This window comes from Plasmodium cynomolgi, chromosome 2 (genome assembly GCF_000321355.1).
Source record: "Plasmodium cynomolgi strain B DNA, chromosome 2, whole genome shotgun sequence".
In the NCBI taxonomy this organism is placed as follows: Eukaryota; Apicomplexa; class Aconoidasida; order Haemosporida; family Plasmodiidae; genus Plasmodium; species Plasmodium cynomolgi.
Genome location: NC_020395.1, coordinates 568,093 through 579,899, shown reverse-complemented (window position 1 = coordinate 579,899; position 11,807 = coordinate 568,093). Strand labels below are relative to the sequence as shown.

The 11,807-nt window shown below is 41.9% G+C and overlaps 2 protein-coding genes across 2 annotated transcripts; one reads left to right on the top strand and one right to left on the bottom strand.

The window, feature by feature from the left end:
• Positions 1-1,658: 1,658 nt before the first annotated feature.
• On the top strand, positions 1,659-2,836 carry PCYB_022290 (eukaryotic translation initiation factor 2 alpha subunit; the record flags this gene model as incomplete). Its single annotated transcript, XM_004220578.1, has 2 exons — positions 1,659-1,812; positions 2,001-2,836. The coding sequence occupies 2 exons, from the start codon at positions 1,659-1,661 to the stop codon at positions 2,834-2,836; spliced, it is 990 nt and encodes a 329-aa protein (XP_004220626.1).
• Positions 2,837-3,854: 1,018 nt separating this feature from the next.
• Positions 3,855-9,757, bottom strand: PCYB_022280 (hypothetical protein; the record flags this gene model as incomplete). Its single annotated transcript, XM_004220577.1, has 2 exons — positions 3,855-9,646; positions 9,676-9,757. The coding sequence occupies 2 exons, from the start codon at positions 9,755-9,757 to the stop codon at positions 3,855-3,857; spliced, it is 5,874 nt and encodes a 1,957-aa protein (XP_004220625.1).
• Positions 9,758-11,807: the final 2,050 nt, after the last annotated feature.

The window sequence follows — 11,807 nt, the reverse complement described above, 5'->3', positions numbered from 1 at the left end:
CTTTTGTCAATCATGTAAAAGAATTATTCCCCCTCTTGGCGCTTGCGTTTGTGCTACCTTTGCCAAGTTATTTTTCGTTGCGCGCCGCGGCATGCACATAAATATATATATATATGCACGTCCGCTTGTTTACTTTCTCCCCCGGGGGAGGGACACAAACGATGTTGCCTTCCCCGTGGCGCGCCTTTCACACAAAGGCAGCAGTACCTTTTGGCGACTTTCACGTAAAATTTTACGTGCACGTGGCTACTTACCCTTTTTTTTTTTTCCTCCCCCATGTCAACTCATTTGTCGAGACTTTTCACTGCCGTTCTGCCGTGACCTCTTTCTTTCACGTGCGTGCGCATCCATACATTGCATCATACGTATGTAAGTGCAGCCAAATATTTCATGCCATACACATCTGGCGCGACGTTCAATAAGTCTGACGCGAAATTTAATAAGTCTGACGCGAAGTTCAATAAGTCTGGTGCGGCGTTCGATAAGGGATGTTACCTCCCTGACCCCCTGGTTCAGCTGACGGCCTTTTTCTTTTCCTTTCCCTTTTCGACCAATCAGGAGCAGTTGTGAAGGGGTTCGGTTCCTCCTCTGCAAGTTTGTTTTAATACACTGTTCTGGTAGTAAGCATAAACTGTCAATGCCACCGTGGAGCTGCGATGGCGGAAAGAGGGGCAGCGACAGGATGTACAACGCGGTAGGTGCTTACTCATAAAGTTAGCATCCTCTCCTTTTTTTACACTTGAATACTTGTACATTATTTCGTACAAATATATGCGTGTATATGCTCACGTACATATGCCCCATGTTTGCACCACATTTTTGATTCTTTTTTCAGGAATTTCCAATTTGGCTTAACGGTGGTTGTTCCCTCTCTGTCGAGCGATGGTCCCTTTTTTTTTTGTGCACCACCCCCGGAGAAACGGATTTTTCTTTTCAAAAGGCTAGCCCCCGTGGGTAATCATCTCACCGCGTAAAACCGCAGCACAGCATGTCACATGTTGCTGCAACGGGGGAGTCCCCAATATTAAGAAGCCTCATATATATACACGTAAAAAGCACCCTTCGCAAAATATTTTCATCGACAAGTAAAGGATAACGGAAAGGAAAAAAAAATGGTCGAGTAGAGTGAAAAAAAAAAATCGACTCTCTCAAAGTTACGTTCTGCTGCATCAATGTACATATGTAACAAAGCATACATTTTTTTTTTTTTCCTCCCCAATTTATTTTTTCCCACTGTTTATGTACCCCCCACAATATTAAAAAAAAAAATAAAAAAGCGCAAAAAAAAAAAAAGAGCAATAAATAAACATTTTGTTACGCCCTTTCAGTTCGAGCTCTTTCCACTTTGCATAGTTTGAGGCCATTCTCCCGCATCATTTGCAGCATTACAGGTATACCACTTTTTGAAGCACAAAATACCCCCCGCGTGAGGAACACGGAAGAAGCGTGTATGAGCAAATTTCGAATAATATATAGTCCATTAAATATGCTCATATATTTTCCCCTCTCAGCAAAAAATCCTTTTCGCCCCTTCGCCCTTTCGCCATTTTGTGTATAAAGCCATTCATAGCAAGTGGAGTAATAATACTAGCGCTTCAATTAGCGGTTTTCTACCCCCCTCAAAATTGTAACACCCTTTCTGCGTAACCTGAGTCAAGATGGGTGACCTGCTGAGGAGCAAAGCCGATTTAGGCGACTGCCGTTTTTATGAGAAGAAGTTTCCCGAAGTTGACGACTTGATCATGGTCAAGGTTAACAGGATTGAAGATATGGGAGCCTACGTCTCCATCCTGGAATATAACGACATGGAAGGTACGACAAAGCAAAATAAACAGAGTGCTGTGTGCAGCCGAAGGGATCCCTGCGTGTCGCTCAACTGATTGGAAAAAGAGCTCAACGTTGGGCGTGCTCACAGTGGAGAAAAAATATATCTCTGCGCTCATGGCTTACGCCTCTTACGCCGAACAGCCACACTTTCCCCCGTTGCGCCCCCCTCGCAGGAATGATCCTAATGTCCGAGCTGTCAAAGAGACGATTCAGAAGTGTGAATAAGTTAATTCGAGTTGGAAGGCACGAAGTAGTTTTAGTCCTAAGAGTCGATAGTCAAAAGGGATACATCGATTTGTCCAAAAGGAGAGTATCGCCAAAAGATATCATGAAATGTGAAGAACACTTTTCCAAGTCGAAAAAAGTACACCAAACTGTTAGGCACGTTGCACAGAAGCATAATATGACCGTCGAGGAATTGAACAGAATAGCCATTTGGCCACTCTACAAGAAGTATGGACATGCCCTAGACGCTTTAAAAGAAGCCACTGTAAACCCGGAAGCGGTTTTTAAAGGCATAGAACTAAATGAAGATGTGAAAAATTCCTTGCTGGCTGATATTCAACTTAGACTTGCCGCACAAGCCCTAAAATTGAGAGGAAGAATTGATGTGTGGTGCTTCAGTTACGAAGGAATTGATGCTGTTAAAGAAGCTTTAAAAAAAGGAAAGGAAGTTTCGAACGATGAAGTGTCCATTAATATTAAGCTAATTGCTCCACCACAATATGTTATTGTTACGTCCTGTCAGGATAAAGATCTCGGAATGTCCAAAATTCAAGAGGCCATGAAATTGATTAGCGATAAAATTAAGGAATATAAAGGAGGGGATTTTAAACAGCAAGGCGAAATTTTGGTCATAGGAGGAGATGATGAAAAACGATTAGAAGAACTGCTGGACAAACAGGATGACCTTTCCAGTGACAATGAATACAACAGCAGTGAAGATGACGATGAGAACTCCAGTGATGATGAGGAAAATTCTAGCGAGATAGAAGAGGAAGAAGATTAATTGTGGAACAATCGCAAAGTAACAAAGCTGCTTCCAACTCGTGGGTGGAGATAAACGGGGAAAAACATTTTTTTTTTTTTTCTCGCCCTAACAACATTTTTTGGAAGGCATTTTACTCGTTATGTAGCATAACACTGAACTCTGCTTTCTCTTTTATTCTTTTTCTTCCTCCCCCCGAATAGGCACCTTTACACTGTTACTACTACACTGTTGCACTTGTGCCCTCCCCATGAGTAGGTGCTCTTTCAAACCTGTTCCCAATATGTAAACACCATTTGCGCGAATTATTTTTGGCCATTTGTTCGTACATGCCTAAATGCTGTTCTTTCCTCCTTTTTTTTTTTCTCCCTGGACATATAATGCGTAACACTCATGCGTCATTTTTTTTTTTTTTTGGCCTGATTGGTATGATCACATTGATATGTTTATCATCCACGAGGACATTAAAAAGTGCTGCATTTATGTTTGCATATATTTCTCCTCTCCTTTTCACTACAGTAAAAATTAAATTTTTATGTATAACTTTATAAAAAATATTTTTTGACAAAAGTTAAAGGTTTTAAATTAAAAAAAAAAGGGGGGAAAAAAAAGGAAAAACAAATCGGCGAAGCGAAAAACACGAAGAAGGGACAACTGAGACAAGGGGGACGCAGTTAACGTGTGAGCAATACGTGGAACTGCTTCCCCATTAGTGAATTAAAAAAAATTTCCTTAAAAGTTTTTTTTTTAAAACTGTAGCCACTTCAAAGACACGTTTCATTCGAACGGAGGTCGTTTTCTTCAAAGCGCTCTGTCGCTCGACATGAACAAATGATTAACTTTGTACCAATTGGGTGTAAACGAATGGCTCGCGTGCACCCAGTTGGCGGTCAATCTGTGCAACGCCGTGGACGCGAGGTTGTCCTCCACGGCCGCTGCTCTGCGTGAACAGTATATCAACGTATGTTCGTGATGCATACTCGTCGAAGCTTTCACAAGTGGGTGTAGTCCTCCCACATTACCCCTCCCACACCCCTCCTTAGAGTGCCTGCTCGATGCTAAATGACAACTTGGACTGAATTAAATTAAAAAAATTCTTCAAAATAAGAACGTCCAATATGGCATACTCTACACTGATGGAGGAGAGGGGTCTGAAGTTCCAGTTCAAGATCTGGCACTCCTTGTTAACTTCCTTATCCGGACATAAAGCTTTCCCGAATATTTTGACAGAATAACTCATGTTCTTTCGTAGGTGGGGAAAGTACCCCTTCAGCTGCTCATAATATTTCAGGTAAATACACTCCAAGTCGTAGTACTTGTGTATGCAACTATAAATCCCAACCTTTCCACAACCACTGCACTTTGAGTTCAAATGCTTATCTATCAATGCTTCGTTCTTTTTGTATTTCACAAAATAATTAACAGGAAAGATATTCTTATAACTTATGTCGTGACTGAGATTGGTGTTTTGTTTTCCTCTTTGTTCTTTCCTTCGGTTATTTGCAGAATGTGGACTACTTCTGTTGGTGTGTTGGCCCTGCTCCCCTTCGTTCAGGTGGATCCCACCATCATTTGAGCTTCCACTACGGTCATCACTCTCGTAGACGCTCTTCATGGCCCGCCTTAGCAACACATCCCAGTCACTCGTGCTGTTGCTAGTCATTTGTTCCTTTCCTAAAGGGAGATGAAATGAGGCCCCAAAGTTCGTATGTTCTTCTCCCATGGGTACTTCCCCCATGGGCACTTCTCCCTTATCAGTGCTGTCCACTAATATGCTGTGATACTTTTCCCATTTCAACATGGCAAAAATGTCGTAGTACTTTCTAAAATGCAACATGTCGTTGTTTAAAAAGGCCACTCCAACTTTGATAATATTTTGATCCCGAAAAAGATCCGAAATGTAGTAATTAATTTCGTAATTCTCTACTGCAATTTTTTTCAAGTCAATTATGTAAGACACGGGGGTATCCTTTAGGGCCACTTGAAAAATGGAAATGATGGGGTTTTCACGAAAAATAGTGCATTTCCATTCCGCGTCGATAAATATGACTCTTTCCTTTTTCTTTATGTGTTCATAAAGTGTAAAGAAATCTTCAAAAGTTTCTACAACTTTTACTACTTTCAAAGATGACCCTAAGTCCTTTATGCAAATAAAATTCTTGGGACATGAACACTTTCCGTTCCTCTTAATTAGATAATCAAACGAGTTCCTAATAATTTCTGTGTTAATCTTTTTTAGCTTTTCAAATACGTCGAAATATTTACACAGGTCTGTCAATTTGTACATCTTCCTCGTGACGCTGTCGAACGGCATGACTTCCTCATTTTTGAAACAGAAATGGAGATCATTAATAATTACGCATTCGTTCTTGAGGAAGGAATATACAGTGTTGTAGTTGTGATTGCACAACGGGTTGGTACCTGCCACAGGGTGGGTGCCCCTCCCAACTGCACTCGCAGCAGCAATTTCGGCCCCATTTTCGGAGGCATTTCCATTGCCGTTGGCACCCCCACTACCGTTGTTCTTTCCTGCCTCTCGATCTCTATCTCTGTCTCTATTTCTGTACTCATTTTCGTACTGCCGCAGGTACGGCTCGTTATTCACAATGTTGCTGTTGTAATTCGTCTTCTTCATCTTCCTCGGCTTGAAAAACAAAAAATAAAACATCCGAAAGTCTGCGTCTTCGGAGGAAATATACAGGGGGTACAAAAAGTACACAGCCAGGAGACACGCCTCCAAATTCTTCTTCTTCAATAAAGCATTAAAATACATCTTCAAATACTTAGGGTTGTCATATAGGTAGTAAATTATGTACCTTTTGTCGAAGGTGTTCACCAGATAATTGTAAGATTTGTAATTTAGGTAGTAGAATAGGTTTGGAAATTGCAGCAACTCGTAATTGAACATCTTCAGTAACTTCATTGCATACTTTACGTTTCCGTTTTTTAGCTGCTGCTTGATTAGTTCTAGCTCCAACGTTTTGTTTCCCTTGCAGCTGTCCACCACGTGTGAGATTCGCACGTCGCTCTTTAGGATGTCATTCAGGTGCAGGCTGTACGGCACGTTTAGCTTGACTGGGTACGACTCACGGTTTAGGAAGTTTATGCTTCTAACACACGCGGGGTTTAGTGGTGAGCAACTTGGAGAGACACTCACCAGGGGAAAGTCACTCGGGGTGCCGCTAACCAGGGGAAAGTCACTCGGGGCGCCGCTAACCAGGGGAAAGTCACTCGGGGTGCTGCTAACCAGGGGAAAGTCACTTGGGGAACTGCTAACCGTCCTTCCTTTGTCCCCCGCTCCACTACCGTGGTGCCAACTCTCTGCTACGTTAAGCACTTCATTCGCAAAAGCATCGCCATTCTTGTCCTGCCAATTTGACTGCTTCGCCAGCTCCAGTCGCTTCTCCTGCTGCAACCGCTTCTCCTGCTTGCACCCCTCCGAATGACACATTTTCACCTTATTGTATGTATCCTCCCTCTTGCACACGTTGCTGCCAAACGCGCGGTAGTATAGTTCACCTTCGTAATTATTGTACGTAACATTCGTGCAATATTTAATGTTGCTAATATGGTTGAAGTTCGGGGAATGGTCTGCCTCTTCGATTCTTTTGATTTCGGCTTGGTCTCCTTGTTGGGTTGCGCCCGCATGGAGAGGATGCTCCCTGTTGGTACCTCCACTCCGATTACTTCCACCCACGCAGACGACATCTCCACAGACAACCCCCCCGATATGTCCAGCACCCCTTTTTGCGCTCCCCCCATCCGATGGCAACAAAATGGCAGTTGCCACATCGAATGTCATTTCCTCATTCGGTCTGTTCATAACGGAGTGGCTACTTGTTGGTACCCCCATTCCTCCCCCTTCGCTCCTTTCCACAGTAGCAGTTGTACCACTGTGCTGTCCCTGCTTGAAACTGACATTGCTGCTGGGACAATTCCTCCCTTCGCTTGATTGCCTACTGTGATTCTCTGGCACTACCAAATCATTTTTCTTATCACCTTGCATGTTTTCCTTTTTAGTCGACGCGGGGTAATTAATATGTTGGTTGTGGCTATCCCCGTAAGTGTTCGGTGAGGAGTACAATTTGCTGCTTCTGCTTCTACTTCTGTTGCTGTCGCTGTGAGTTCCACTGTGACTTCCGCTGTGGCTTTCCCCTCCACGGCTTCCTCCTTCATGGCTTCCTCCTCCAGGGCTTGCTTCGTGGCTTCCACTATTGGTACCACTGTTACTACTGCTCGTGATGCCCGTGTTGCTGCCCCCATTACCACTATCATAAGTGTACCCTGTGTCCAAATTCCCCCCATGGTGCTTCCCTCTGCGGCGCCTTTCCCTCAAGCGGACGCGCACTGAGTTAGTGTTTCTCCCCCTGTTACCGTTCGCATTTCCGGAGGAGAGTCCCGAACATCCTCTCTTGATCCCTCCAGGGCCAGTCACATAATGCTCAGTTTCAATGTCTTCCAAAAATTTCAAGTAGAGATCCTTGTGCTTTTTCCCCATCTCACTGCACTCGATCTTTTTGTAAATAAAATAATTTTCCTTCAAGTTCTTCTTGGAAACATCATTTCGAAAAAGATAACGGTCAATGTTGTACTTGTTTATGAAATGTAAAATGTTTGAATTCAGCTTATTCGTTTGGCATATAAATAGGTAGGAGCTCAGATCTAAGAACCTGTTCGGTATGGTCATGTTGTATCTCTCGATTAGGAAGATAGCAATTTTTGTTACGTTTAAGCAGATATACGAAATGAGCATATAAAGATGCTCGCTAACGAATTCGTTTATCCCTATAATGACATAATTTGGGTTCCTTCTTCGTTGAAATGGATCAATTTGTGCATTTTTTTTTCTTCCCCTTTTGCCTTTTTTTTTCTCATCATCCATTGTTGTACCCTTCCGTGGGGAGTTATTTTCCCCTCCATAGGGTTGGACTTGCTCCATTTCTGCACTCACATGATCATAACTAAAATGCTCAGCGACCGATACACTGTGGGTGTTGTTCTTACAGTCGGGTTCCTTCCTTCCAACGTCTCCCTCCTGTCCAAACACTCCATTGGGCATGTAAAATATTTTAAGGTATTCATCACATTCTGCTGCATCACTTTTATTTTTTTTTTCTTCCTCTTCCTTCTCCTCCAGGGAAGGCAAATGATTTCCATCGAGCATTTCGCAGTCAATAAACTTCTTCAGAGCACCCATTATGTGTCTTCTTTCCAAACTGTTATCTTTGTTAATAAATTCGACGAGGCCTCCCATATAAAACGAAACACAACTTCTCTTGTTCACATCCTCCTCCGGCTGTCTATTCCAATTTGAAAAAAAACTGTTCACATTATTTTCATTGCAATTTTTGTTAACCTTGGTAGAGTCATACGCTCCTTCATCAAAACTTAAACTAAAATTTATGATTTTCCAAATTTTCCTTTTTGTACTCACATGATAAAAATCAAATGTGTAATTGACGTATAGGCAGAGGGGTATGTACAACTTGGACGTCTTCACGTTCTTCATCCTACTGTATAGCTGTTCAAAATGGGACTTCACTTCGTTGTAATTTTTTATCTTACATCCACATCCACCGGCATAGCCTAACATCCTTTTCGTATCATTTCTGAATTGGGTATACCTTCCTACGTCAGCATTTCCCCCTTGAAGTGCACCCATAGAAGCTCCAACTCCTTTGTGTATGTCATCTGACATTACACTCCTATCCCCATCGGGAGTACCATTTGAATAATTTTTTTTCTTATCATCTTGGTTATATTTCCCCCCTGTGTTGGTGCCTCTTCCTAAATGGTTACTTGAAACTCCTTCGTCATTTATGCCAGCACAGCAATTTTGCACCTCGTCTAAATGGGCGAAGAAAATTCTCTCGATATGTTTGCCCCTGTTTAACATGAAATTAAAAAATCCTTCATCAATAATTGGATTTTCCATTTCCATGGTGGTGCTACCCAAGTGGGCGGAATTCTCCTGTGAATCGTTTTTCTCTACACACATCTTTACAAATTTGTTGTCTCCAACCGCCCTGGTTGTCATAAAATCCGCGTTGCTGCTGTTTCCACTGTCGAACTCGTTCTCTTGGTCATTCGCGCAGTTCGCCACTTTGTTCGGGGTTACATCGGGGCTCTGCGTCTCCGCTGAATCATTCTCATCACTTCTGTCACTTTGGCCGCTCCTGCCACTTCTCCCGCTTCTCCCACTTCTCCCACTTCTCTCATTTCTCCCACTTGTGCGCACCTCTCCCAGCTTCAAACTCCTCAAAACGAACAACTTTATGTCGTAAATCCAGCTGAAAAAGCCAAATGCGCACTTGTCACTTTTTGCAATCCTTACATTCTTTATCCTAAAAAACGAATGAAACTCGTACACATAGCATATAACGCTGAAGGCATAGATAACGTTGCATATTTCCTCATACGTCGAATGCAGAATTAAAAGTCCGTCACTTAACTTGTGACACGGCAAATTCTCCCTCGTTATGTACTCAAGTGCCTTGCTGGACACTTCCTCTTTCCTTCCCATCCCTTCATTCGTGGTTACATATACATTTGCCTTTTCTGTACATTTGGGCTGTTCTCCCTTCAACCCACAACCATCATTTTCGTTGGACCCCTCATGCTCGCTTCGTCCTTCTCCCTTCTGCAAATTGAACAGCGGGTCGCGCAGCACCAATTTTACAATGATATGGTAAAATGCGCACAGAAAAATCTGTTCATAAAATTTGTTATTCTTGGTATATCGCATATGATGAGATAACTTCGATGGGACATTTTTATTTAGGTACTTGAGAACAAATTTGTTGAAGAGGTCCTTCCTTTCGATTATTTTTTCTGTGTGTTTTTCCTCTTGATATAATCACTCAGCTTTTTTATTAAAAGCTCCACTGATAGCGTGTACTCATAGATAAGTTCCAGTTCGTTTTCTAACGATGCTTCTTTCATTTTCTGTTAGCCAAAGATTGAATTCGTCCTTATCATTTTTTATGTTTCCTTTTGGTGTGTCACGCTTGGGGAAGGGTATCTCCGTGGGCACGCGTTGCTTCTTCTGCGCATGTGCTGTTAAGCGGTTGTGCTGTTAATCGGTTGTGCTGTTAATCGGTTGTGCCGCTAATCAGTTGTGCTGCTAATCGGTTGTGCCGCTAATCGGTTGTGCTGCTAATCGGTTGTGCTGCTAATCGGTTGTGCTGCTAATCGGTTGTGCTGCTAATCGGTTGTGCTGCTAATCGGTTGTGCTGCTAATCGGTTGTGCTGCTAATCGGTTGTGCTGCTAATCGGTTGTGCTGCTAATCGGTTGTGCTGCTAATCGGTTGTGCTGCTAATCGGTTGTGTGTTCACCTGCTGGTTGCCTTGTCTACGTTTTTTTTTCTTGTTTCCCTGCTTGCGTGTGTGTGATCTCTTTGCTATGCTCGCGCGTCCAGAGTCTCACTTAACTCTTCTCACCTTTGCATTATTCAGCGCGTGCTATGTATGTACCTATCTGTTTAGACAATCTTACACCTACCGTCGCCGCCTTCCAGCTGTTTCCTTCTGTTCAAGGTGGGTAGCCAATTTTTTTTTTTTTATTGGAAGCTAAGTCCTTATACGCGCTATATGTGCATATGGTTCCAGCGCCTTTTCCACAGTATTTCATTATAGTAAATATACATCACATTATATAAGTTTGTAATTGTGATCTTCCCTTTTCTCCCTTTTTCATCTAAGCGAGACTATTCCGCATGCTCTTACTGGGTAGGTTTACCTCCTAGCTAATTATTTTTTTCTTTTCAAAAGCTTTACATTTACACCTTTTCCAAACAGGTGCCCTAGAAAATGCTTCCTTCTCTATTTGTTTTTCACCCTCGCCTCTTTTGTACTTATTTTACAGCTCTTTCCTTCTCCCTTAAATGCAAAAAAAAAAAAAAAAACGCTAAATGGAAGGGGATTATTTTATAAATTTCCCTTTACCCCCTTTTTTTTTTTCCAAATATGTCAATTCAAGTGCAAAATGGAATAAGTACACTTGCTGTTTTGTTGGTCATATGAAAAAAAAAAAGGGGGATGTAGGAGTGGGGAAAAGGAAAAAAAAAAAAAATAAATAAAATAAACAAACAAACGAACAAACAAGTGTGCCAAAAAATGTGCCAAAAAATGTGCCAAGAAATGTGCCAAGAAATGTACCAAAAAATGTGCTAAACAAATGAGCTAAACAAATGTGCTAAACAAATGCGCCAAACAAATGCGCCAAACAAATGCTCCCAACTCGAAAGAACAGTTAGAGGTTGTTTCTACAAAAATAACAGTACAAATCTTAGCGCCAAAGAGGAGTGTACGGAATGAATGCCATATGCGCCAACGCGCAGAGGGGGAAAACGGGTATAAGTAAAAAGTACACAAATATACACCAAATGGGGGAAAACGTGTTTTAACGAACAAGCATCTGAGAGTGAGCAGTACACAATGGGAGCTATACACTCGAGTAGGAAATAAATAATTGCTCTTCTAGTTGACGCGCAACTCTATAAATTACAATAACCCTTATGTGTTCAAATGTTGAGGAAGGAATATGGGTAGAAAGTGCAAAAAGAAAAAAAAAGGATGGCGGGAAAATTGCGAATGAGAAAGGAAAATGGGGAGCAAAAAATGGGGAGCAAAAAATGGGAGCAAAAAAATGGGAGCAAAAAATGGGGGCAAAAAATGGAAGCAAAAAATGGAAGCAAAAAATGGGAGCAAAAAATGGGGGCAAAAAATGGAAGAAAAAAATGGGTGAAAACGCGAGGGAAAAAGTCCCGAATAAGAACTGACACACCTTTAGATTTGCGTGTAACTAGTGTACATTAATTAATTTTTCCGTTACCATCGCGTACACTTGAAGGAAACAATAATTGCTTCCTAGCTTCCGCGATTTTACTCCTGTTGTGCACCACGGAAAATGAGAAAAAAAAAAGAAAAAGAAGGGAAAAAAGCAAAAAGGAAAAGGAAAAGAAAAGAAAAGAAAGAAAGAAAGAAAAGAAAA